At 55.2% G+C, this 23,895-nt stretch overlaps 12 protein-coding genes across 12 annotated transcripts; 6 read left to right on the plus strand and 6 right to left on the minus strand.

Annotated features, from left to right (window-relative positions):
• Positions 1–990: 990 nt before the first annotated feature.
• BO72DRAFT_475767 (uncharacterized protein) lies at positions 991–2,425 on the plus strand (the record flags this gene model as incomplete). The annotated part of the gene is made up of 4 exons (XM_040947349.1): positions 991–1,209; positions 1,257–1,629; positions 1,701–1,818; positions 1,888–2,425. 4 exons carry the CDS (start codon positions 991–993, stop codon positions 2,372–2,374), a joined length of 1,197 nt encoding a protein of 398 aa, XP_040804072.1. The 3' UTR covers positions 2,375–2,425.
• Positions 2,426–2,560: 135 nt separating this feature from the next.
• On the minus strand, positions 2,561–4,838 carry BO72DRAFT_424177 (ferric reductase family protein). Its single transcript, XM_040942869.1, has 4 exons — positions 4,054–4,838; positions 3,947–4,005; positions 3,699–3,884; positions 2,561–3,639 (listed from the first exon to the last, which is right to left on the minus strand). Exons 1-4 carry the CDS (start codon positions 4,643–4,645, stop codon positions 2,683–2,685), a joined length of 1,794 nt encoding a protein of 597 aa, XP_040804073.1. The 5' UTR covers positions 4,646–4,838; the 3' UTR covers positions 2,561–2,682.
• A 360-nt stretch (positions 4,839–5,198) lies between these two features.
• Positions 5,199–6,697, minus strand: BO72DRAFT_445842 (uncharacterized protein). Its single transcript, XM_040944151.1, has one exon. The coding sequence runs from the start codon at positions 6,591–6,593 to the stop codon at positions 5,277–5,279; it is 1,317 nt and encodes a 438-aa protein (XP_040804074.1). The 5' UTR covers positions 6,594–6,697; the 3' UTR covers positions 5,199–5,276.
• A 555-nt stretch (positions 6,698–7,252) lies between these two features.
• BO72DRAFT_445843 (acyltransferase family protein) lies at positions 7,253–8,896 on the minus strand. Its single transcript, XM_040944152.1, has one exon. It carries the CDS (start codon positions 8,772–8,774, stop codon positions 7,296–7,298), a length of 1,479 nt encoding a protein of 492 aa, XP_040804075.1. The 5' UTR covers positions 8,775–8,896; the 3' UTR covers positions 7,253–7,295.
• Positions 8,897–8,948: 52 nt separating this feature from the next.
• On the plus strand, positions 8,949–10,645 carry BO72DRAFT_445844 (glycosyltransferase family 32 protein). The gene has a single exon (XM_040944153.1). The coding sequence runs from the start codon at positions 9,347–9,349 to the stop codon at positions 10,541–10,543; it is 1,197 nt and encodes a 398-aa protein (XP_040804076.1). The 5' UTR covers positions 8,949–9,346; the 3' UTR covers positions 10,544–10,645.
• A 391-nt stretch (positions 10,646–11,036) lies between these two features.
• BO72DRAFT_445845 (bZIP transcription factor) lies at positions 11,037–12,043 on the minus strand. Its single transcript, XM_040944154.1, has one exon. The coding sequence runs from the start codon at positions 11,815–11,817 to the stop codon at positions 11,149–11,151; it is 669 nt and encodes a 222-aa protein (XP_040804077.1). The 5' UTR covers positions 11,818–12,043; the 3' UTR covers positions 11,037–11,148.
• Positions 12,044–12,473: 430 nt separating this feature from the next.
• BO72DRAFT_27149 (fungal specific transcription factor domain-containing protein) lies at positions 12,474–15,060 on the plus strand. Its single transcript, XM_040940203.1, has 4 exons — positions 12,474–12,898; positions 12,960–13,173; positions 13,224–13,255; positions 13,313–15,060. Exons 1-4 carry the CDS (start codon positions 12,575–12,577, stop codon positions 14,867–14,869), a joined length of 2,127 nt encoding a protein of 708 aa, XP_040804078.1. The 5' UTR covers positions 12,474–12,574; the 3' UTR covers positions 14,870–15,060.
• BO72DRAFT_27144 (uncharacterized protein) lies at positions 15,061–16,131 on the minus strand. Its single transcript, XM_040940202.1, has one exon. It carries the CDS (start codon positions 15,902–15,904, stop codon positions 15,251–15,253), a length of 654 nt encoding a protein of 217 aa, XP_040804079.1. The 5' UTR covers positions 15,905–16,131; the 3' UTR covers positions 15,061–15,250.
• BO72DRAFT_475772 (amino acid transporter) lies at positions 16,011–18,209 on the minus strand. Its single transcript, XM_040947350.1, has 4 exons — positions 18,020–18,209; positions 16,768–17,941; positions 16,591–16,702; positions 16,011–16,541 (listed from the first exon to the last, which is right to left on the minus strand). Exons 1-4 carry the CDS (start codon positions 18,194–18,196, stop codon positions 16,367–16,369), a joined length of 1,638 nt encoding a protein of 545 aa, XP_040804080.1. The 5' UTR covers positions 18,197–18,209; the 3' UTR covers positions 16,011–16,366.
• Positions 18,210–18,876: 667 nt separating this feature from the next.
• Positions 18,877–20,116, plus strand: BO72DRAFT_484296 (uncharacterized protein; the record flags this gene model as incomplete). The annotated part of the gene is made up of 2 exons (XM_040947848.1): positions 18,877–19,495; positions 19,570–20,116. 2 exons carry the CDS (start codon positions 18,877–18,879, stop codon positions 19,929–19,931), a joined length of 981 nt encoding a protein of 326 aa, XP_040804081.1. The 3' UTR covers positions 19,932–20,116.
• A 954-nt stretch (positions 20,117–21,070) lies between these two features.
• BO72DRAFT_338070 (acetate uptake transporter family protein) lies at positions 21,071–21,987 on the plus strand (the record flags this gene model as incomplete). Its single annotated transcript, XM_040940573.1, has 3 exons — positions 21,071–21,387; positions 21,450–21,624; positions 21,679–21,987. Coding segments are annotated over 3 exons (801 nt in total), but the record flags the coding sequence as incomplete, so codon positions are not given.
• Positions 21,988–22,630: 643 nt separating this feature from the next.
• On the plus strand, positions 22,631–23,797 carry BO72DRAFT_493904 (putative zinc-containing alcohol dehydrogenase; the record flags this gene model as incomplete). Its single annotated transcript, XM_040948424.1, has 3 exons — positions 22,631–23,492; positions 23,547–23,642; positions 23,700–23,797. 3 exons carry the CDS (start codon positions 22,631–22,633, stop codon positions 23,795–23,797), a joined length of 1,056 nt encoding a protein of 351 aa, XP_040804083.1.
• Positions 23,798–23,895: the final 98 nt, after the last annotated feature.

Raw genomic sequence — 23,895 nt, forward strand, 5'->3', positions numbered from 1 at the left:
GCCGGCTGCCGCGCCTGCTGCCACGTCTGCTGGCGCTGCTCCCTCGGGCTTTGTCTCCAACCAGAGCGGAAAGAGCCCCAAGGCTGAATCCGGCAAGCAGGGAAACTTCTAAGCGCAGTATTGACCGACACTCAGGGTGGTGATCGAGAGTAGTGAAGCAGCTATGTATATGTACCTCAAATATAGTCAATATTCTTTCGCCCCAAACATGGGTTTCGCGGACCATACCCCGTAGCTTATTCTAGCGACCCGTCCCTTAGATTCATGAGTAACCACGCGGAAGTAATAGTCAGCCGTTATAAGATCAAGTCACAGACGGCATTCCAGGCTAGCTATGAAACAGTTCTCAAGCACCACGACCACGCCCCTAAAGCCGTGGGACAAGGCTGGCACGGACCAGAGCTGCTTTTGCGGTTGTCTTCACCGGTACTGGCACTGTCCCGCGATGGAAATAAAAATAGGGGCACAGAGGCACATCCTAGAGCTTGGTTGACTGACTCAAGCTCATCGGCCCGTCGTCAACTCTGAGAGACATTCGTCAGCCTGACACTGGAGTCAATCAGAATGCTTAGCACACTTCAATCGAGTGATTGGACCAGCGGGTGGGTTCGAACAGCGGCGGTGTTTCAGATAAGGATTGTCTCGGCCGATGCCCGAACTTCACTCACTCATCAGGCTTGGCAGGTGGTCCTTAGTCTTCTTGCGGTCAAGGATCTGCGGCTTAGGAGCGAGCAGGTAGCTTGAGTGACTTTCGTTGTCTATGTGTGGCTCCAGGGGGGCTGTCAACATTGACTGTCTGTCCCCATATCTGGAGTTTGTCCCGCCCTGCCCTAAATTAAGTCTAATGTCCGACCCGTGAAGGGAGTCGGACCCCATGATCAGTTGATTTAACTCAAGCCATGGCCAGATTGCTGGCCCTCCTACTGGGTCTATTCTCTCGCGAGCTGATCGTGCGGAGAGATAAGATGAGCACCGACACAGTTTGTAATTATGCTGTACGACCACGACCAGGATAGCCATGCGGGCCACAACCATACCCTCGGTGCTGGGGCAAAGAAGATGCCCTCCGGGACGGATTACGGGCCGGAGCTGCTGATCAGTGTGTGGACGATGATGGCCTTTTCAATCCTCGTTGTCGCCTCCCGTACGGCAAGTAACTACAAGTTCGGGAACCTGCAACTCAGTGATGCGATTATACTGCTGGCTCTGGTACGCTATTGTCCGCCACCTTCTCAGTTTGTCACTAATGAAGCCAGGCTTTACTCTTGGTTGCAGCAGTGCTGTTCAACCTCGCGGTCAACCACGGGTACGGCAACACCACCAGCTCCCCCGGTCACCACAGTATGGTCGCAGGCTTCCGGTACTCGACCATCGGCTACGCGATTGTCATTCTCGCCGCGACCGCCGGTCGTCTCGCCATGATCATGTACATGATGGCGTTGCTGGCGGCACGGACGTGGGACCGCATGGTCCTGTGGGCTCTCGTGCCCCTGCAGGTGGTTGTCAATGTGGTCAGTGTGGTTTTGTTATTCGCACAATGCTCGCGTGTCGTGGAGGTGTTTCAGCCTGGCGCTCAGAAACATTGCATGTCGCTGGATGTTCAGATCGATTATGGATATTTTCAGGGTGGTGAGTTCGTCCCCTTCCATCCAGCACTTCACCAACAAAGGAACCCGCGACTAACCCCCATGGGAGGGTAGCATTCAACTCCGCTAGCGACCTCTTTCTCGCCCTCTTCCCCATCTACATTTTCTGGTGGTTCAACTGGACGCTGCGTGTCAAACTGGTGCTCATCTCCCTGCTTAGCCTGGGGGTCGTGTAAGCCCTACCTCACCTCCTACCTCTGCCTCCAAGCCCTTTTTCTCAGAGACTAACCCAAGTCTCAAGAGCAATGGCTGCCTCCCTCATCAAGACCCTGGAATATCCCACGATTCTCAAATCGACCAACCCGCGCATCAACCGCGTCCCCCTCCTCCGCTGGATGTTCATCGAGGCCGGCATCGTCCTCATCACCGCCTCCGTTCCGTGCATCCGGCCCCTCGTCCTCCACTGGATACGGAAGTACATCCGGAAGAAACAGACGCAACATCACCAGATGGATGGGGGACCCACTCCCAATCAATCCACCGAGAACTTTGCGGCGGACTGGAAGGCCCGGTGGATCATGCCGTACGTGCGGCAGCAGGGGCACGGGCAGGCGTCGTGCTCGTCGGAGGAGCACGAGCGGCAGATTCTGGCGAACATCACGACGCAGATCTTCGCGGGGGATCGCGAGTTTCTGGATCGGCATGTGGGGGGGATTGTGAGGAAGGTTGAGGTGGTGGTGGTTGCGGATGAGATTCCGTTGACGACCACGAGAGATAGCGGAGTGTAATCATGGTCGTGTGCATGTTGTACAGGAGGTTAAATGGTTGCTGTCGCTGTATTACTGTAGATGTATGATATGCACGAGAATGATGGCCAACATGAGGCAATTGATTATGCTAGCGAATGCGGACTAGTCTCGCTGCCTGACTGACACCACTTTGCTAAGGCCACAATAGCTCCCCCGGTCGGAAATAACCGCCGACTCCGACACACAACAACACAACACAGCACAGCCATCATCAACCAACACTACCACAACAACAACAACAACAACAACAACAACCTCATCAACTCAACCACCACCACCACCACCACTTACCAAGTGAAGCTCTCCTCGATATAATCCACCACCGTCCCTCTCTCCAGCACCGCCCGACACGCCCTCCGCACCTCATCGCTCAACCCCCCATTCCCACAACACATCACCCCCATCGCCCCGACCTGGCCCGCCGCCTCCATCCCCACCATCGTCTGCACGTCCGGCCGCCCAGCGAACATCTCCACTGTCGCGCTGGGGCTTTTGATCTCCCTGGGGCTCCGCGGCCGCGTCACGAACACCTTCACCCGCAGCACCGCCCTCCGGTCCTCCATCGCCAGCACCTCCGTCATCCACGGTCGGATCCACTCCAGGTGCTCGGGGGACTGCACCACCCACACAAGCGTGATCCGTCGGGCGGAGACAGTGCCGGATGTGTAGCCTTTCAGAAGGTGCGGGATGAAGGGGAGACAGTGGGTGATGCCTACTCCGCCGGCGATCAGCAGGACGGTGCCGTAGGAGTCGAGCGTGTGCAGGTTGCCGTATGGACCTTCTACCAGGGCGGATAGTCGGAGGGGAGGGGTGGTCTGCGGCTCGAGGAAGGAGGGGCTTGTTGCCATGGGGTCGTCGCTGTAGGACAAGGTGTTGCGGTGGGAGTGTTGGTGGGTGAGGGCTGTCTTGAATAATTTGTCGGTGAAGCCCGTGCGGCGTCGGATCAGCAGGGAGATGCTTTGCGATGTTGTATCGTGGGAGAGGTGATCGCTCGAGGCCTTCTCGGTGAGTGATCTTGCTGCTGCGCTTGTGTCTCCTGCCCAGGCTACGGAGAAAGGGTGCGAGGTCCAGCCTCCGACAGAAGGGACACAAAGGAAGAGATACTGGCCTGGCGAGAAACGCCACGGTCGCGCCACGTGTAGGGTAATCCGCATTGTGTCGCCGGGGAGAACCTCGACGCAGGCCGTGGTGCGAGCCCCACTTCGGAAGTTCCGGTGCAAAAGGATCAGGAAGCGGGCTAGACGCTGCATTACAGGGTCACGGGGTTAGCCTGGGGACATAGATCTGGCTGTGGGATCCCGACCTCGCATGCCCAGAAGGCGATCGCTGCGTAGAGGTAGAACTTGCACGAGTAGCGGTAGACGTGATGCCACACAAATCCCAGCGCAATGCAGGCCAGTGCAATGTGGAGGTGCAGGAAGGTCTCGTAGAAGGCGTGCCGGATCGGCGAGGGCGACTGGACGAGGATGATGAGGAGGGCCACCATGCACTGGAGGTGGAGGTCAATCACCATCGTATCAAAGCGAGATGATTGGCATCCGTTGCACTCACCATCAACCCATTGAACATGAAGGGCTTGCTAAGCGTTGCGAGCATCCCCTTCCATCCATCTGCTGTATATCAGACATCAATCCACCACACCGAAGAAGGGGCCATACAATCCTGCACCTTGGGCACCCCCCACGCCACCACATGCGCCAACGCCTCTAGCACGACAATTCGCCCCAGCCACCGATGCAGGAGGTTCCAGGTGTCGAACGAGACCCGCAGCAGCGCGACCAGCGGGTTGTTGCGCCCTGCCATGATGAACAACGGAAACAAATTTGCCGTCGCCATATATCCGGTCCGATTGCGGATCTGCATTGCAACGGTGGTCTCCTTCAAGCCAAAGGGGATGGTAATGGTACAAAGAATCACGTTCAGGGCGACAACGAAGGTAAGCAGCAGGGCGTGGAACCGACTGGGCAGTGTGCCCATATTGACCGCACGAGAAAGCTGCATTTCTCGGTTGTGCCGATTGCGCCAGAGGGGGGCGTAGAGGACATGCCGCTTGAGCCATGAGAGTCGCGGGTCAGCGACCCGATGGAACTTTTGGGATGGGTCGGTGAAAGTCGCCAGTCGCCGGAGATGGGCAGTGAGCTGCTGCGTGGTCTGCCAGATGAAGATGATTGCAATCAAGGATGCAAATGTCCACAGGGAGACGTAGCAGAGCTCGTCGTTGAGGAACGCGTACCACATGCTGTCCGCCATGACGGCCGAACGTACAAAAGAAAGACAAGAGCCTGCTTGGGGCTGGCTGAGAAGAACGAGATCAGGGTTGCGGTCCAGCCACAGCCCTTGAAAAACAAGAATGGCCCCGAGAGGAGGATCAAAAGGATGGAGAAACGGTCAAAGGAGTGAATGAGAACGAAAAATGCTTGCCGCAGAGACAGGAGATCGGAGCTCAGGGCAGAGATAAAGGTGCGGTCGGGGTCGCTAATGTATGGCCTTTTCACCGTACATTCCCTCTGAATCATGCTGCCTGTCGCAAGCGCCCACTGGGAAGTTCATCACACTCTTCTCGAGTTTATAGTGGAGCTATCATCTCTTGGAAACTGCCCTATCTCCAGCAATGGCTGCAAATGCCTCCGTTCCATTGGGCGTTAACCGCCCAGCAACGAGTGGGTCACCACCAAGCTTGTTTCAGGGATATGACAGCCCCATCAACCAGGACGTAGGGCTGAAGGCCAGCCACGACTCACAGGCTTGGAAAGGCTTAGTTGGCGGTGCGAGGATGAATCAGGACTGATGCAGTGGTCCAGCAATTAATCTATTCGCCCCTGGAGAGCATATCGTTGTCTCATATCATACAGAACAGAACAGCACAGCACAGCACAGCACCTCAACCGAAGCAATACCCCAGTCCATCGAGCAGATCCCTCGCAACCACATCTATGCCTCCCGAATGGGAATCCTCCCGCCCAAAGCCCAAGAACACCGCATCGTCGATGTATCCATGGTAGCGCTGGCCCGCCTGTTTCCAGCTGATGGAGGTCACATACAACATCTCCGACTGCTGTTGGTCCTCCTCGACCCCCACACTCGCGGACCCCCTCCCGTGGATCCAGAGTGGCTTGGTGGAAACCCCAAACATCTCGAACGGCGCCCGCTGGCGGAACAGCATGACGTAGGGCTCATACACACTGTGGAAGGCCACGTACTTCTTGTGCTGGAAGATCATGAAAACAAACGTGTTATCCTCGCTAGGCTGGCAGCTGGGATCTGCGCGTTCGCACAGCGTGATCGCCAGGGAGTTCGTCGCCTGGTGGATGGACTCGTGGTCCGGGTCTGTGAGGAGGGGCAAGTGCCTCTGCAGGCAGGGCTCATCGATGGGGGCGGCATTGGCTGCCAGATCGGGACCGACGGAGCCATCGGCGATACTCAGCAGCTGCGAGAAGGCCCGCGTGGGCGCCACATCGTAATGCACGTATGCCGTCCCGTGCATGTCCCAGAACAGGAACCAGTTCTTCTCGATCGCAGAGTACCCCGTCAGGAGGGGTCGCTGGAGCTCGACCGGGTGTCGATACGTTGGGGTCTGAATCAGCTCCTCGCCCGGCCAGTCAACCAGCACGCGGAAGTCCAACGCCCACTGTCCAAAACACGTATGCTGCGAGTTCGACCCATACACCGCATACGGTCGGTCGGGCCCGTAGAAGATCCGCGCATCGTGCGGCCCCAGGCTCACCGAGAGAAATTCCAGCTCGCCATTGCAGCGCGTCTCGTCAGCGGCGGTCGCAGCGATGGGAAGGATGAGAGGCTGGTCAACGCAGCGTAGCGTGCGACCTTGGTCCTGGAAGGCTGCGGTACAGACCAGCTCGGCACTCCAGACGGAGAGGGGCTCGGTCTGCGAGCGATTGCGCGCGAGTTGCGCGGTGATAATCCATTTGTCTTGCAGTACGGGATGGGGGATGATGCTGGGGTTGAAGCCATCTCGTTCACCAAAGTCAACGTGGAAATATTTCTGGTTGGGGGTCGATGCGGAAAAGACTTGGTGATGAGTGTCTGAAAGATGCGAAAGGTCGATATTATTGTGCTGAGTGGTTTCCTCCAGGCCAGTGGCTGACGGGGCTGCGACCCCCCTGTACAGGTAGTAGAAGGTGAGGAGCAGTCCCATGAGGAGCCCGGCAAGGGGCACCAGGCGCATTAGCCGGGCAGACATTGCTTGCTGAACTTGGGCTGGACTTGTCCGACCTGAGCAAAGAAGAATGAGAAGAATAGGAGGGAAACCAGACAGCCCAGACTGAGCAAGGGAGGGGGGGAGGGGGAGGGGAGGAGTGGTCTGGCTCGTGTGGGAGTGAGATAAATTAGGGTTGCAGCCAGAAGGAATGAAGGCAGAGGGGCATTCAACAAGTAGCGGGAGGCCTGAGCTGCAACTTTTCCCCCTTTAGGCTTGGGCGGCCCGGCCCTGAATGGGATTCAATCAATCACTCACTCAATTCATCAAATCATTGCATGAATTAATCTGACGGCGGAGCTCTTCCCCGCTTTTCAACTCGGGCTTCATGCGAAGTGATCAGCACGCCGTCTACGCCGTCGACGCCATCGATAGTCGAGCATGTGAAATTACCTACTCCGTAGGTGATTGCCAGGGTCCGGGGAAAGAAGAAGTAAGACCGAGAGGATTCCCCCCACTCTTCACTACGCATCAGTCTTCTCTCCTCCTGTCATTTTCTTCCCCTCTCCGGCTGCTTGCTGGACTATCGGTAATAGCGCCATTCCTGGCCCGCGGTTGGTCTCCGATTCCGGAAATGAGCCTACAAACTAGCACGCAACCCAAGAAGCAAAACCACGCACTAAGATTCCTGTCTGGCTATCGATCGCTGCTTGCTACTCTAGACTAACACTTAGACTAAGACTAAGACTAGGCGTCATTTCCCAGCGTTCGTCGGTACAGCCACTGCGCTACTCGCACGCTCGGCTCGTCAATCCAGCGGGTGACTATCTCTGCCAACCACAGTGTCACCGGCAGCAGGATCAGCTGCGGTGCAAGGAAGCTCACCTCCAACCCCAGGGGCCCGACGCGCGGCAACGGCAGTCGGTTAATCCAGCCAGGGCAGTTCGATGCATGTGAATCGCGCGCCCATCCGACCGCGGCGTACAGCCGATCCCCCAGCACCCACAGCACGGGGCCATGGACGAGGTAGAAGGCAAACGACACCCGTCCGAGGTACTGATTGAAGGGGGTCTCGAAGAATCGCTTCAACCACGGCATGCGTGGCAGCGAGGCAACCAGAAAGGTCGCTGCCCAGAAGAGGTAGAACCACTTGTAGTCGAAGACCGCCTGAGGCTTCAACAGGGACAGGTAGTACCACCCGGGGGACTCGCGGAGGATCTGCACCTCGAAGCTCCGCGAGGGGACTCCCCCAAGATACATGCTGATCGCGAGCAGAACAGGAAAGATCCCCTCGCGGTACGGCTCCAGCATGACGAAGCAGTCGGGCAGCTGGTCCCGCGCCGCGAGCTGATCCAGATCGCACAGGAGCATGCCCGACATGAACAATGCTCCGAACCAGCCATCTGCAATGTAAAGAAAATAGAAGACCAGGCCGGCCTCGCAGGCTAACCGCATGGATCGGCGACAGCGGGAGAAGGCCAACAGCGCCGTGTAGACGATGATCGATCCGCGGAATTCCACCGGGATGGACCACGAGTGGAAATTGTAGGTGAACCACGGCTCACCTCCGCCCCGGAAGATGAAGCTGAAGTTCTTGAACTCGGCGTACCAGTTCCAGAGCTCGGCGCCATAGCTGCCTTGCAGTTCGGGCACCGTCTTCACGTGGAAGACGTGCAGGAAAGTCATGTAAATGAAGGTCGTGGCAATAACGGGCAGGAAGAGGCGCAACCAGCGACGGAACAAAGCTGACGCGAGATTGTCGCTCAGCGCGACACGCTCCCCTGCGTTGATCAACGCCAGCGGTTTCGCCGACAGAACATAGCCAGAGAGCACGAAGAAGACGCTGACTGCGAAATGTCCGCCCGAGAAAAAGTTGCGAATCCCCGGGAAGGCGACCAGGTAGCGCTGGTTCTCATATCCGTACGCGTTCTCGAAGATGCGCTCCGCTCCAATCCCGTCGTGGGCCCAAAGTTCATGATGGCCCCAGTACACCAGTAGAGCGGCAAATCCGCGCAGACCGTCTAGGTAGGCTGTTCGTCGAGGTCGAGGAGCAGAGGTCGGCAATTTTTCATGATCCGGGCCATGGTCTGATCGGGATAGAAATTCCGGGCACAGCCTCTCCATCCAGCGAGACTTAGGGATGGGCGGCGGTTCCAGTAGGGAAGACTTCCACTCGCCGTCTTCCAAGGACTTTTCGTGCATTGGAGAAAGTAAGAGCGCTGGCATGATGGCCAGAATAGCTTCTGAGGTCGTCGAGCTGGCTGCGATGCAGTGGTCTGGTGGTGCGGTGCGATATATGAGGGCTTCCCGTCACCCCCGCCGCAAAAACAACCGAACTCCGACTAAGCGGAGCGATCGACCGGGGGGGGAGGGGGGGGGGGGGGGTGAACAGGTTGAGGGTCTTCCAAGATTAGTCTCCTCGCTGACAATCTGCCCTGGTCGTGTGAAAACCACATGTCTCGGAGCCATTTCCCCTTCCAGGCCGCCGTCAGTAAGCCACCCGAGGCTTTTACCCCCAAGAACCTCCGAATGGTTTGAATACGATCATCCTGGGTCCATCAGTGCTACGCCAATCGATTAGCTCCATGGCTGGCTCAGTTGGGTCCCATTGAGGACCCTAGCGCAGCTAAGAGAGCTTAGCGACTGCAATTGACGCATATGAAGCATTCTCGTCACCGTGCGGTTTCCCCTCATAAACGTCCAGACCATCAGCCCACGCCCTTTCTGCCCCCTGAGCACCACCACTTTTCACTCACTTCTCCTCGTTGCCTGTGTCTCTGCTCGTCTCGCTCGACAGAATGCAGGCAAACACCCCTCTGTCTGGCGTCTTCCTGCCACGCCACCTCCGTCGAGTAGCCCCTGTTTTCTTCTCTGCCTTCGTGCTGGTCTTCTACCTCTCCCTCACCGGGACCTTTGGCGAGGTCAATGGCAGCCTCTCCGGGCCCACCGCGCGCTATAAGCAGTTTCCCCGGAAGATCTGGCAATCGTGGAAAGTCAACCCTCTGGCTTTCGAGCCACGAGATCTCCTGGTTGCTCGAAGCTGGCCGGAGAAGAATCCCCGCCATCGGTACGAGGTGCTGACCGACGAGAATGACCTCTACTATGTCGAAACCCATTATGGGCCGGAAGGGTTGAACCGACCGGACATTGTCGAAGTCTACCGGTCGCTGAACGCGCGCATCATCAAGGCCGATCTTCTGCGATACTTGATTATGTATGTTGATGGGGGAATCTGGGCGGACATTGACGTGGAAGCCCTCCGCCCGCTGGACCGATTTATCCCCGAGCGATTTACTGAGGACGAGATGGATCTGGTCATCGGGGTGGAGATTGACGAGCCCGAGTTCAACGACCATGCAATCTTGGGCCAGAAATCGCAGTCCTTCTGCCAATGGACTTTCATGAGCAAGCCCCGCCACCCGGTGATGATGCGGCTGGTTGACAACATTCTGGCTTGGTTACATGAGCTGTCGGTTCAGCAAGGTAAACCCATCGGCGAGCTGGAGCTGGACTTTGACGACGTGATCAGCGGCACGGGACCCTCCGCATTCACCTCGGCCGTGCTGGCAGAGATGAGCATCCGACTAGGCCACGAAGTGAGCTGGAACACTTTCCACAATATCCCCGAATCCAAGCTCGTGGGGGGGATCCTGGTCCTGACCGTCGAGGCCTTCGCCGCCGGCCAGGGCCATTCCGACTCGGGCAACCACAACGCCCGAACGGCCCTCGTCAAACATCATTATCATGCCTCCAACTGGCCCTCGAACCACCCTCGCTTCAGCCATCCAGTGTACGGAGAGGTGGAGAAGTGCAATTGGAACAAGGAGTGTGTGCGCGCGTGGGACGAGAACACCGCCGCCTTTGCCGCACTTCCGCCCGATGAGCAGGAACGCCAGATTGCCCTTAAGCAGGCCAACGATGCGGCGGAGGCAGAATTACAACTGAACCTCGGCATGGACCTGGGGCTGGATCTGGGATTGAATCTCGGTCAATAACATCATGCGAAAAGGGCTTGAAATGGATTGCGGTGGCGTCTTGGCATGTTGGCGTTTTGTTTGTAATGGCTTGCTACAGAGTAGCTAATGTAGCTTCATGAAATCACCTTCTTGGTTCACTCTAACACAAAGTTCATGAACCCGTCTCGGGAGTAACGATGGATGATAATTGTTGGTGAGTTTTGCGGCACACCGGGAATGTGGCCCGGATGGGTGAAGATATATAGTTGCTGGCCGATCGATAAGCTAGCAGAGCATGGATGTCCGAAGGAGAAAGACATAGTACAGACCCTCCTGCGATGTAGATGAGTGATCATCATGAACGTCATAGGTCTGCAGACACGGTACGAGGAATTCAAGAGATGAGGCTAGGTTATCTCCTACTCCGGTGAGGTCATCGAGACCACGACGCGAATAGTATGACACGTGATCGAACGTGATCAAAGCGCACAGTTACTTGCTGCGAGCCAAGGGCCGGAAAACACGGCAAATAAAAAGTGGATATGATGACTCTATAATCCTGGGTATATAAAAGATTTAGAAAAGAATGCTCGCGGGAACGCTCCACTAAGCCGCAAAAATCATCAAGCCCGTCCCTAATAGCATCAGTCCATCTTCTGTCCGACGAGTTTCCTCAGCACCGTGACTTCCGCTTCCCATTTGGCGAGCTGTAATCGCAGATCGTCACGCTCGCGAGTCACTCGACCCAGCCGAGACTCCAGGTCGGTGACATGCTCGACTTGTCGCTGGCGTAACCTCCGCGAAGCCATCTTGTTGCGCCGCCGTTTCTCCTGGATGCGCTCCTCCTCTGAGTCTTGAGACGAGAGGTTGTCGCTCCCCGTGGACTCTTCTGTGAATGAATGCGACCGTGCTCGCTTGGTCCCTCGTCGAGGGGGTGTGGTGGTCGTCGATTGGGAGGGTCCGGCTGTGGCTGCCGGAACGGAGGTCTGAGGCAGGGGCGAGCGATGGCCAAGGTCGTGGATGGGATAGGATTCAGGCGATAGGAAGGAATTATGGCTGCTCATCGGGGAGGCCGACCGACTTAGCGTGGCGTCGATCGTTCTGGTGTTCGAGATTTGTCCTTCAAAGGGGGGATGTGGCATGAGGGAGACAGTAGGGATCGAGTCGAGATCCGCATAACACGAGGGTGGAAATAACCTGGGATCAATGTCCAAGAGATCGACCATCTCTGGATCCCACGACAAAAACTCCGAGTATGAGGTCATGAGGCTGTACGGGAGCGATCGAGAGATAGAGGATGCGAGCAGGGTCATGTCTCAACCGCTGGGTGCAAGCTGTGCAAGCTGTGCAAGCTGTGCAAGCTGTGCAAGATGTGCAAGATGTGCGAGGTAGAAGAGATGCGATGATTCGGGTTTCTTGAAAGTCATGATGAGCAACGATCCGGATGAACTAGTTATATATAAGGATAAGTAAGGTATGAGAGGGAGGGAGGGACTGTCTGTCTGGAGGGCATTCAATGGAATGACGATGATGGAGGAGGTGGAGGACAAAGTAGACAACTTGGAAACGGGACAAACGGGACAAACTGAGGTAAATCCGGCACTAGACGCCAAAATGTCCGGCGCTAGACGGAAAGGGGTTAGATTCCGCGGATGGGGCGGTGGATAGATGGCTGAGTCAGCCGCCGTCCGCCAAAATATCCCCGCGTCTTAGCGCGTCTTACACGGACTTATTCCTGGAGGTATTCATTCATTCCCCTCATTGCCTTCAAGGTGGCTACGTACACTACACTACACTGCACTGTAGATACACCATGGACGCTATACTTGGCAATGGAGACAATCCTCCCCTCCACCCCCCGTCGGTGAAAAAAAGAAAGCCGAGACCCAAACTCTCCTGTGTTCCTTGCCGTCGGAAAAAGTGTGCTAGTCCCAGCTCCAGCCCCTGCTGCCCCATCGGCTTCCCCACTGGACCCTCTTCCCTCTTTGACTCTCTGACTCTCCCGATCCCAGGTTGAAATGTAATCGCATCCACCCGTGTGACAACTGCATCAAACACCGCCGGGCTGAGATGTGCCACTTTGTGGGTCCCCAGGGGGTCTCGCCCGGGGATTCTCATGACATCCAGTACTATATTCACAAACTTGAGGCCCGTGTGCAGCAGTTGTCGAATGGGAACCCCTTGCTTCAGGCACAGCAACCACCGCAACCACCACAACAGCTCCCTGCAGACATTGCTTGGACCTCAGGCCTGCTGCCAGCAGAACCCCAGTCCCTGACTCATACAGCGGAACCTATTTGCGAACCCCAGGCAGAGTTCCCAGGCACTATCTTAATTGAAAAAGATGGTACAAGCTACCATAATCCAACGCATTGGCAAGCTGTGCTGGACGAGGTAAGCAGGGGCTCACCGACCATTGTACGAATCTCCTCATATTGACTGATCCCCTGGCCAGATTGCCGAGGTCAAGGAGTTCCTTCAGATGCACGGGAATACTTCTCCCGAGGAGGTGGAAGAGGAGGATGTAGTCCCGGCTGTTTCGGGTCCTGTACTGCTATTCGGAAACTCCATTTCCTCAACTATCTCGGAGCTCCTCGCCGCTTTGCCTGTTCGATCCATGGCAGACAGGTTGATATCGGCCTATTTGAATTCGAAGGAGTCTCCTCTGGGTGAGTATCATTCCAAAACGTAAGGTCGGATCTATCCTAACGCGTCTCAGTGCTTATACATACTCCAACATTCACCCGAGAGGTAAGCCACTGGAGACTGTCCCCCATTCCGACTCATGCATCCTAATCCGCGGCAAAGTATACTGCTTTCTGGAAGAACCCTCAGAGCGCATCCATTAGTTGGCTAGCCTATCTCTACACCATCCTCAGTGCGGCCGCTGGACTGCATCTGTTCACCACGGCTGGCAGGGCGGAGGGTCATTTTGCAGAAGCATTCGATGAGTATTTCCGCTTGGCGTCGCAATGTCTCACCATGGCGGAGTATACGAGACCGGGACGATACAAATTGGAGACTCTCATATTGAGTATATGTTGTGAGATTCTCAGAAGCACCGACACCCACGTCGGGCCATCTATCCTGCTGGGCGTGGCCACTCGCTTGGCTATTCATAGCGGCTACCATCGCGATCCTAAACATTATCGCGAGATCTCGGTGTTTGACGGCGAAATGCGACGTCGGGTTTGGATGTATCTCTGTCTCCTAGACCACTACATCTCGTGTCAGGCTGGCCTTCCCCCCACCACCGCGCAGGCGCAATCCGATACCCTGGAGCCGAGAAATCTAACAGATGACGATCTGGATCCTGCGGCCACGACCTTACCTGCTTCCAGGCCTTCGACCGAGAAAACTCTGATTCTTTTCCCGGTCGCTCTCAATCGGGTGATGTTTGCGGGAGCCGACATTGCCCGCAAAGTTTGCTCGGTCAAAGGAGTTCCCTACCAGGAGGTGCTTGAGCTGGATGCAAAGCTGCGAGGCCTACACGCCAACATCCCACCACCTTTGCGGTTTCGCTCGCCGAGCGAGTCTATCGCAGACCCCCCCACTACGATTATGGACCGATATAATATTGATCTCATGTATCAGAAGGCTCGCTCAGACCTTCATCGGCGATATCTTACCCAGCATCGTCTAAATCCCAAGTACGCATATTCGCGCCGGGAGTGCTTGGATGCGGCCAGAAGGGTCCTGCAACATCAGTCCGATATTTTCAACGAGAGTTCACCGGGTGGGCAATTAAACTATGCCTCCTTCTTCTTCTCGTCATGTGTGATTATGCATTTTCGCACAGCGGCAATGATTGTCTCACTAGAGATCTCCTGTCAATCGAGACACGACCTCCAGCAGAGCCTGTCACCCAATGCAAGGCAGGCCATATTGGTAGAACGACAGGAACTTTCCCATGAGCTCGAGCGATCCTACAACATTTGGAACTGCCTTCGCCATCAATCCAAGGAGGCATTAAAAACTGCAGAAGCCTTGCGGATCATGCTGAATGTGGCCAACACCCACCTACAACACGGCGCAACACCTGGCACGGATGCACCTTCCTTGGCCCCCGTGGATTATGGAGTGACCAACGCCTTTGCTGAACTCGACCTCATGCCTCCTCACTTCTCTTCGCCACCGAGCCAGAGTCAGAGTCCTCAGGGTACCCCATTCGATGTCGACCTGATGGATGCCACGTTCTATTTGGGACAGAATGTCGGGGCTCAACATGCTCAATTCAATCCTCCTACCGACGCTGCGGATTTCTTCGACCGCTACTGGGACAATTTGATGCTTCTAGGTGATGACCAATCTTTTGGGGAGATACCGACCGATCCGAACACTGGTTTTGGGTCGAGTCAATTCTAATCGCTGGTGATGGCCTTTGGCCCTTCATGAGTCTGTTTATTGCCGGACTCTGGGCTTATCTGACGGCAGGACTAGCGTGACTTCTGTTATGCCATCTTCCGAGGTCGTCACACAATATCGGCCATGAATTTATGCGACAAAACCGTCCGAGGATGCAGCCACCCTCGGCTCCTACGCAGTGTGTGAGCCAATACAATAACTCATACACCAAGGCAGTACCCTACGATGGTCAGTTTTATTAGCTATGATGACAACTGTTCATTACAGAACATTAACTGCTTTCTACGGAGAGCGACACAATTATCAACTCCGGTGGGGTTTTAATTCTCACTGCGCCGGCAATTATCCTGCGCGTTCTCGTGTCATTCGGTATACTCTTATCTAATAGTAATCTGGGGAATACGACTTCGCGCGAAGTCGCGAGGTGTCGAATCCGCTTCTCCCTTTAGGGATGGTCTCGGGCCTCCATTTCTTCTTCAGCCGATGGAACCAACTGTCAATAGTTGCGGCTTCGTACTTCACATCCAGAATATTCTGGCCGTGGGCCGTGCAACGAGCGTACTTGTGCTTCTCCGGCTTATACCGGAGAAGAGTGATAGCGTTATGCCAAATCACCCCACAGGCGAAGGGACTGCCGTAGGGAAGTGAGGCGAGCATGTGGTCGGAGTGGTGATTGATCCGATCGTCCAGCACCGTATTGTCGTGGTCCATATGGTCGGCGTCCCAGCCACACTCGCCCAGCACGAGGGCCAGGAACTTGTGGTCGATGTCCTTCTCGGGGATCTGCAGGTGGACCGTGATCGAGTGGAAGGCTACGCCGAGTCCGTCGCTGCTCAAAACGCCGCTGACCTCGTACCCTTCTTCTCTCGGGAACCAATGCAGCAGCCGCATGTGCCAGGCTAGGATTTCATCAGGCATGGATAGGACGTTGGACGCCATTGTGATGTAAGTCATTAACGGTTTTTGGGGGTAGCGTATTCGTGTCAACGCGAGTCGGTCGAAGCCGATGATGCTGGAACAAAAGTGAGATGACATACGTGGCTGGGGCTTAGGGGGACTTTATATAGTCTGTTTGTGCCTCGCTAGGGAAGACTTTTGATGATTGCTGGAAACCAACGCTGATGGGCCCCTTGTTCCTCTTCTTATCTCAGACAGCAGCTTGTGATCGTGGGTTGCTTTATCCTTGCATCGAGAGGAGTCAGATGCTGTGGATCTCCCCTTCCGTCTTTGTAAAGTCTATCCGTGCTCCATCCATTGAGATGTGATCAGAGTAAAGGTCCTTGGCTCGGAGCATTGGCACATGATTAAGGCGTACAAAGAATGGTGGGAACATCACTCCATCCAACACCACGACACACAAAGAAACGACAATGCCATTGTTACTCCCGACGTCAGCTCCAGCGGCAGCTTCGAACTCATTGTTCATCCACGGTATCGACTTAGACCATACATACAACGCAAGAACTAGACAGCTCGAGGTAATCAATCATGCCTCCTCTATCCCCAGAGGATATTGAACTTGGACCATTTGCTTGTCCGCACAGGCTCATCCTCTGCATCATCTCGCACTTCCTGGAGCGCTTGTTGAAGGGGGATCTCTTGTACGGGGATCAGTCTCGTCTTCTTCCAAAACTTGTATCCAAGGTAGAATGCCAACACAAGGGGGATATCCCTGCTACTGTTAGCTCCGATAGGCATACTCTCCCCAGCAAGACACTCACAAATAAGAAGACACGAACGATGCGGGATCCCAATTCCCCTTGGTGAACACGGTGAAGCCACCGGTGAAGAGAATGATGATGCACGACACGAGGGCAAACCACGAGCTATAGTCTGTTATGATTAAGAGCAGGTCAGCTACAACCACAATCATACTCATCATTGAAGGCGTCACTTACACGACCACCAGTTATGCCACGGTAGCGCCTCGGTCGCAATCCCCTGCGCTCGACATCCCTGGATCAAACGGATGTGGTTCAACGCGATGGTGATCCACGAGACCAATACTCCCGCCGACGTGAGGTCCAACAACCAGTTGAAGACCGTATATGCGCCGTTGGAGCAGCTCAAGTACGCCAGACACGAGACGGCGATCTGCAGCGCGGCGCACATGTATGGTACACCGTGACGCGTGGTCCGGAGAAAGACCTTGGGCGCGTGGCCCTTCAACGCGAGGCCATATAGTGTGCGCGTGCCCGACAGAATGCTCTGGTTTGACGAGGACCAGGCAGAGGTGAGGACGACCGCGTTGATGATCGATGGTACAACTTTGATGCCAGCATCGGCTGCAGCAATCACAAAGGGGCTGGTGGCTGCCGTACCGGAGTAATCGTTCAAGCGTGGGTCGGTGCTGGGAACCAGCATGCCCACGATCAGGACGGCAATGATATAGAAGATGGTAACGCGGGCAAAGACGCGCTTGCAGGCCCGGGGGATGTTGCGCCGCGGATTTTGCATCTCGGCCGCTGCCATGGTCAGACTTTCCACGCCGGAAAAGCTGTACACGGCTGTCGTCAGAACCGCCCAGAAGCCCAGAAAGCGGCCCCATGCCCCAGAGGCAAGGTATTCGGAGAAGGGACCAGGATCCTTCCAGTAATGAAACCCCAAACGAGGGGTGCCAGCCACGCCACCGAGGTCGATGACTAGCCCCATGATGACAATGCCGATGATGAGGAGAATTTTCAGAATGGCGAAGCAGAACTCGAGCTCACCGTAGACCCGGATGAAGAGCAGGGCTACCACGGCAGATAAAATGATCAGGATGGTCACCCAAATGGCCGTGTTCAGCTCCGTCCAGTACTGGATCAGCACGACGGCGGCCGAGATCTCGCTGGGCACCGACATGAAGCAGCCATAGACCACATTCCACCCGATCGCAAACCCCAGACCGGGGTCCACCAAGAGTTCAACATGTCGCACAAATGATCCGGTCACAGGCATCAAGGCCGAAACCTCCCCGAGTGCGATCTGGATCGCACAGACAATTACACCAACCAGCATGTACCCGAGCAGCGCACCCAGTGGTCCTCCAGAGGCAATTGAGCTGCCCAGTCCAAGAAAGAGCCCAGTTCCCTATCGATTCGAAGTTAGAAGGGCTATTTCTCTTTTTCTCCCGCAGGAGCTCTGCGAGGAAGATAGCGTAGCACTTACAATGGCACCCGCAATGGCAATCATCTGCGTATGCCGTTGTTCCAACCCACGGCGGAGATTTTGCGCCTCTTCATCCTGTACGATGCGCTCTCCGTCGCCCACCTTGCTCGTTTCCTCCGTTGGTGGTTGAAAGGAGATGTCTGGGCCTTTCGCCGGGTAGATCTCAGTCGCACGCATTTTGCGCTTATGGGTTGAGGGCAAGAAGGGAAGTGAAAAGGAGTGCAATGGAGCTGCAGCTGAAAGAGGGGGGACATTGCGCGGCCAGGCGAGCCAGGGCCGACTGAATATCTCTGGGATGTGGCCGGAATTAATTAATCCTAGGCCTATGATTGGACCTCCGGCCCGATTGTCTTAGTTGGTGCGAATGGCGACATCCGGGGGTGATTTTCACGATGAGCAGGCCAGCTGAGGATAAGATAAGAAAAAAAGTAAGGGATCCAGAGATCACGTGCACGCATCAACATCTGGACTCACAACTCCAGTCGGTCTATTTACATCAGTTCGTCAAGAAGCATTCTTAGCAAATCATATTGTTGTCATCAGGCACCAAAGACATGAATCAAAGGCATAAAAGTATATGACCAGGATAAGCAACATGGTAAGCACTGGTAGCCTAGTACTCATTCACCAGATGACTATAGCGGAGCCTGGTGGGTGAATACCTCACTTCTCCTGCACAGAGCAGTGCCCAGGTAGTAACACGATTTGTCTCCTTCTGCATCTTTTTCTTCCTTTCTTCTCCTCTTCTTCTTCTTCTCTTCGTCTTCTTCTCCATCCTTTCTCCCTTCTCCTCTTTCCTCCACGCCACTACTGATCCACCACTCACCCTTCTGATTGTCATCTCAAGACCTCCAGCCATGGCAATCATCGCCAACTACATCATCGATGCGACCGGCGAAGTCACGCTCGTCCTCCACGCTAAGCTGACTTCTTTTCCTGCTCCCGACAATGCCTCTCCCGACCTGCCTTCATCGACCGCGAATCCCGACCAGTCCCTCAAGGACATCGAAGCGCGTATCCAAGTCTCTGCCAAACACCTCCAGCTCGCCTCGCCAGTGTTCGACCGCCAGCTGACCGGCAGCTTCACTGAGGCCCATGATCTACAGCGCACTGGCAAGGTGGACATTACGGTGGAAGGCTGGGATTTGGAGGCGTTGCTGATCCTGTTGCGCATCATTCACGGGCGCAACAACCGAGTGCCCCACCTCGTTTCCCTATCGCTGTGTGCTCGCATCGCCGTGCTAGTTGACTACTATGCCTGCCAGGAGGCTGTCCAGGTGCACCTACGCCTTTGGAAGTCGCATCTCGAGACCCAAATTCCTACCGGCTACAATGCGACCGAGACCCTCGAATGGATCTGGGTGTCGTACTTCTTTGAAATGACCCGGGTGTTTGACCAGGTCACCCTCTTGGCAATCCGACATGGAGATCAATATATGGAGTCGAGTGAATTCCCGGTGAAAGCGAGTATCGTGGGTAAGTGGGCTATTTATCACATGCCGGCTTGAAGCAATGACACCAATACTGACATGCGACGTTGACCACAACAGACGCAATCAACGCCCACCGGGAGAAGTCCATTGACGGCGTGCTCAACCTCATTGCCCGATGGAGGGACGGGCTGCGTCAAGGCTTGTTCGGCTGCACTTTCGAATGTCGCTGCGTCGATCTGGGGGCCCTCGAACAAAGTCTCTTCGCGGCCAACCTGCATGATCCTCCCACCACTCCGTTCGCCGGTTGGAGCTTCGAGTCCCTCATCACTCACGTCAAGGCCTTTCTCACGCCGTCATCGCGCTGCAATCTCCTGAGCTATCTCGACCATGACAAATGCGATGCGATCCCGAAGATTGTCCAGGAGGTGGAGACACTCAGCTCGGAAATGCAGGGTTTGGATCTGACTAGCTACAAGTGAGAGCATAGGGACTCCGTGCGTCGGCGAGCTCATATTCTACAAGGATTCTGCCTGTCTTGACCGGTTGTTCTGCAAAGCGACCGTCTGCGAAATAGACAGGGAACAATTCTTTTTTTACCGCGGGGCTTGATGGATAGGATCTTATATGTCGTGCTATCTATGCTTCTGGAGCCTTAAAGTGCAAGATTATGCGATAATCGTCACCATAAAAGATATGAAGCTGGGAGTAGTTAACTAGATGCTATGAATAAAAGGAGCTGCACCGCCGATCAAGCCGTGGACTGGCACGTGATAACGAGCCCTTGCCCTGAGCCCTAAGCCCTGGCCCGGATTAGAGAAAGACAGTCAGTCACGTGCGTCGGTACTGGGCGGCTGGGGGGATGCCGAGACGCCGCTGGGCAATGCGACCCAAGAGTTCGACAGTGCTTGCCACTCACCAGCTGTCACACTTCAATGTAAGAGAAAGACCACCACTGTTAGGACATTCTACTGGGCTGTTGAGTCCCGTACACTCACCTGCGCCCCCTACCTGCTATGTAAATGACAGTCTTGGAGAAGGCTGCCGTTCGCCCGGAGTCGGAGTCAGGGAGTCAGGGGCAAACTCGAGAGACTCTGTTCGATGTATGCTCCAACCTTAGTACGGATGGGATTCGCTGCAATCCCAATTAGACTTCCGGATCTGCCTTTCTGCACGTATATCATTCCCAATCGACCAACCTGTCTAGGCGAAAGGAGATGTCGATCCACCCTACAAACCCCTCGCGCGGGGAGATAGTCCCTTTTCCCCAGATAGGTACCGCTCGAACGACAAGTTAAGTTGTTGATCAGGGCCCACAACTGATGGACGGGTCCAATTGAGGCTCCGTCCGCCCGAAGCATCTGGATGGATGAGTGCTCATAATTGAGAACACAGTGCAAGCTAGCGTTTCCCCGCACGACGACCACGAGGTGAAAGGAGGTTCCCAGTCTGAGAGATCTGGATCCCTTAGCGAGAATGAAACGAACTCAAACCTCGGTGTTCGCTTCCAAGTATAAGAGTAGCAAGTCCTTACCTTGGGGGCATTTCTTGCGATCTCCAAAGCCTTTCATCGCATAAGTCGAACATCATGCCTGATACTCCAACTAGCGACATTGAGGTGCCCCAAAGAGTCGATACTCACACCACTGCCTCCCACGAATTCGACAAGCAATTGGCTGAGTACGGGCCGTTAGCTCATGTGCCCACCGCGGGCACATACCTCCCTGCATTCGCAGGCGAGCTACAGCCTGGGCTGTACAAGCCAGTCAAAGCGCGCAAGATCGCGAATCCCGCCCCGCTAGGACTGGCTGGCTTTGCCCTGACCACCTTCGTCCTGGGATGTATCAACATGCAGACACGGGGGATCACTCAACCCAACATGGTAGTCCCGCTGGCTTTTGCTTACGGCGGCCTGGTGCAACTTCTCGCGGGAATGTGGTAGCTCGACGTCCATTCATCTGCTCTGCGTGCTGAACTCCAAGCTAACTATCAGGTACCAGGGAGATGGCCGCCGGCAATACCTTTGGCGCTACAGCCCTCTCCTCATACGGAGGGTTTTGGATCTCTTTGGCCATGATCTTCACCCCGGGGGGATTCGACATCGAAGGCCAGCTCAAGGCCGCGGACAATGGGTCTGTGGGCATGTTCTATGACTCGTTCGGGCTGTATCTAATGGTTTGTGTCTCCGTTCTCTTTGAGCGCCTGGCTTGCTGACTTGACTGACACTAGGGCTGGTTTATTTTCACCTTCCTACTCGTGACCTGCACGGTCAAGTCAACGGTCATATTTTTCTCCCTGTTTGCCTCCGTCGACCTTGCCGTGCTCCTCCTGGCAGTCGGCTACCTTCATCGCCCCAACGGCGCACCCTACACGCCTCTGCTCAAGGCGGGGGGATTATTTGCCCTACTCGGGGCGTTCTTGGCGTGGTATGTCTGTCTGGCGGGAATTGCCGACACGAGCAACAGCTTTTTCATCATCCCCGTCTGGCATTTTCCCTGGTCGGAGAGGGGGCGGGAGTCGAGGAGAAGGAAGTCTGAAGCCGTTTGAGGTAAAATTTCTCTCGTCATATTTTTTTTTTGTTTTCTTTCTGTTTTTTTCCATCACTGGGGCAAGGGATAAAGCTTGGGCTACTAGATGGATAGGCGAAATCGTTTGCCGCTACGTACCGCCTACCGCTTTCTCGGAAAGAAGGAAATCGCGGCTATCGAAGATCACGTACGGAATACTCGAGCAGCAGAAAACAGAGCCAAATCAGAAGGGAGACTCCCATCTAAACTTTGTAGTCGAATAGTTGAGGATAATATCGAGTGAGAAAGTCCCCGGCGTCTCCGAGACATCTGCCACACGGATCTGTCTTCTCCGCGGAATACGACCCCGCGCAGATACGCGTAGCTTGATTAAGCTAAGTAACTGCAGCAGCTCAGCGCCATGCAGCTCGCTACCTTCACCCAGCAGTTCAAGCCGACCCTGGTGGTAACTATAATTGGTCACTTAGTACATGACATCTCCGCATGCTGCATGAGCGAAGAGTGCTAAAAGTACCAAAGCAATGCAACGCAAACACTCACTGTCGAAATATTTAAAGGTGCGGTGCGGAGGGGGCGGGGGGATGTCACTCCAACATAAGATTCATACATAAGATCCCAGAGAACTGCCTTGCACCATGGGGTCCATCCACACAATGAAAGCGGTTGTTTACCATGGTCCTCACCGTCTTGCCATTGAAGAACGTCCAAAACCTTCGATTGAAGAGCCCACAGATGCCATTGTGAAGGTGACCTATACCACCATTTGCGGCACAGATCTCCACCTCCTCCAAAATGACATCCCATGCAAACCAGGCTGTATCCTAGGCCACGAGGGCGTCGGGGTTGTCGACTCGGTCGGTCCAAGCGTGACCAACCTCCAAGTCGGTCAAACTGTCCTGATCTCCTGTATCACCTCTTGCGGCCACTGTCGGTTTTGTCGGAGGGGGATGTCCTCCCAATGCACGTCTGGGGGGTGGATTTTGGGCAACCAGATCGATGGTACGCAGACAGAATACGTCCGGATTCCGCATGCCGCTTTCTCTCTCCACCAGCTTCCCCAGGGAATCGATCCCAAGGCATACGTGATGTTGTCGGATGTGTTTCCTACTGCATTTGAATGCGGTATAATTAACGGCGACATCACACCGGGCGCACGAGTCGCCATTCTCGGCGCAGGACCCATTGCGCTGACGGCACTGATGATCCTAAAACGAGGCTATGGGCTGCCTCGACAGGTTGTCATCATTAGTAGGGGCGAGTATCGACTGGAGCGGGCGAGAGAACTGGGCGCCGATCATGCCCTCACCACCCTGGACGGTCGAGAAAAGGCCCTCGAGGCCTGTCGGAGGTTGACGGATGGAGAGCTGTTCGACGTAGTGATCGAAGCCGCTGGAGCCAAGGAAACATTCGATCTCTCGCAGTATCTGGTCGCACCGGGTGGCACTATTGCGTCGCTTGGAGTGCATGGCAGCAGTTGTGCCTTCCATCTGGAGCACTTGTGGCATCGCAATATTTGTCCGTTCCTCCAAGTACTCTGCTTGAGGAAGGGTGAGCTAACAATGGATGTAGGCTTACGGACCAGCCTTGTGGACACAAGGACCACGCCCGAGTTACTGAAGATGGTCCAGGCTGGAATACTAACTCCGGACGCATTCCTCTCCCACAGTGAGCTTCCTGCCCGTCTGAGATGTTTCTGCGTTTGCTTAAAGCTAACAACTGCAGCATTTGCACTCGACGAAATTGAGCAAGCATATGAGGTATTTCGGGCGGCTTCGACACACCGCAGTATGAAGGTTCTACTGACATTGGGCCACGCTTGATCAATAACCATTGCCCGTTTCAGCTGCACAATTTGATGGATTGGATTACTTGCCTTGGATGTCCAGGCATCGAGCAACCGCTGATTTACCACTCTCTT

This window comes from Aspergillus fijiensis (assembly GCF_003184825.1).
Source record: "Aspergillus fijiensis CBS 313.89 unplaced genomic scaffold BO72scaffold_11, whole genome shotgun sequence".
Lineage (NCBI taxonomy): Eukaryota > Fungi > Ascomycota > Eurotiomycetes > Eurotiales > Aspergillaceae > Aspergillus > Aspergillus fijiensis.

Bases quoted from the DNA above. Each gene is read 5' to 3' on its own strand.
- BO72DRAFT_27149 (XM_040940203.1), top strand. From the start codon at position 12,575: ATGTGCCACTTTGTGGGTCCCCAGGGGGTCTCGCCCGGGGATTCTCAT. The intron at 12,899-12,959 runs GTAAGCAGGGGC...TCCCCTGGCCAG, and splicing joins GGCAAGCTGTGCTGGACGAG to ATTGCCGAGGTCAAGGAGTT. The intron at 13,256-13,312 runs GTAAGCCACTGG...TCCGCGGCAAAG, and splicing joins CTCCAACATTCACCCGAGAG to TATACTGCTTTCTGGAAGAA.
- BO72DRAFT_475772 (XM_040947350.1), bottom strand. From the start codon at position 18,196: ATGCGTGCGACTGAGATCTACCCGGCGAAAGGCCCAGACATCTCCTTT. The intron at 17,942-18,019 runs GTAAGTGCTACG...TCGAATCGATAG, and splicing joins TTGCCATTGCGGGTGCCATT to GGAACTGGGCTCTTTCTTGG. The intron at 16,542-16,590 runs GTGAGTGTCTTG...TAACAGTAGCAG, and splicing joins TCGTTCGTGTCTTCTTATTT to GGATATCCCCCTTGTGTTGG.
- BO72DRAFT_445845 (XM_040944154.1), bottom strand. From the start codon at position 11,817: ATGACCCTGCTCGCATCCTCTATCTCTCGATCGCTCCCGTACAGCCTC.
- BO72DRAFT_445844 (XM_040944153.1), top strand. From the start codon at position 9,347: ATGCAGGCAAACACCCCTCTGTCTGGCGTCTTCCTGCCACGCCACCTC.
- BO72DRAFT_27144 (XM_040940202.1), bottom strand. From the start codon at position 15,904: ATGTCATCTCACTTTTGTTCCAGCATCATCGGCTTCGACCGACTCGCG.
- BO72DRAFT_445843 (XM_040944152.1), bottom strand. From the start codon at position 8,774: ATGCCAGCGCTCTTACTTTCTCCAATGCACGAAAAGTCCTTGGAAGAC.
- BO72DRAFT_424177 (XM_040942869.1), bottom strand. From the start codon at position 4,645: ATGGCGGACAGCATGTGGTACGCGTTCCTCAACGACGAGCTCTGCTAC. The intron at 3,885-3,946 runs GTGAGTGCAACG...CTCCACCTCCAG, and splicing joins TCATGTTCAATGGGTTGATG to TGCATGGTGGCCCTCCTCAT. The intron at 3,640-3,698 runs GTCGGGATCCCA...CCTGTAATGCAG, and splicing joins TCGCCTTCTGGGCATGCGAG to CGTCTAGCCCGCTTCCTGAT.
- BO72DRAFT_445842 (XM_040944151.1), bottom strand. From the start codon at position 6,593: ATGTCTGCCCGGCTAATGCGCCTGGTGCCCCTTGCCGGGCTCCTCATG.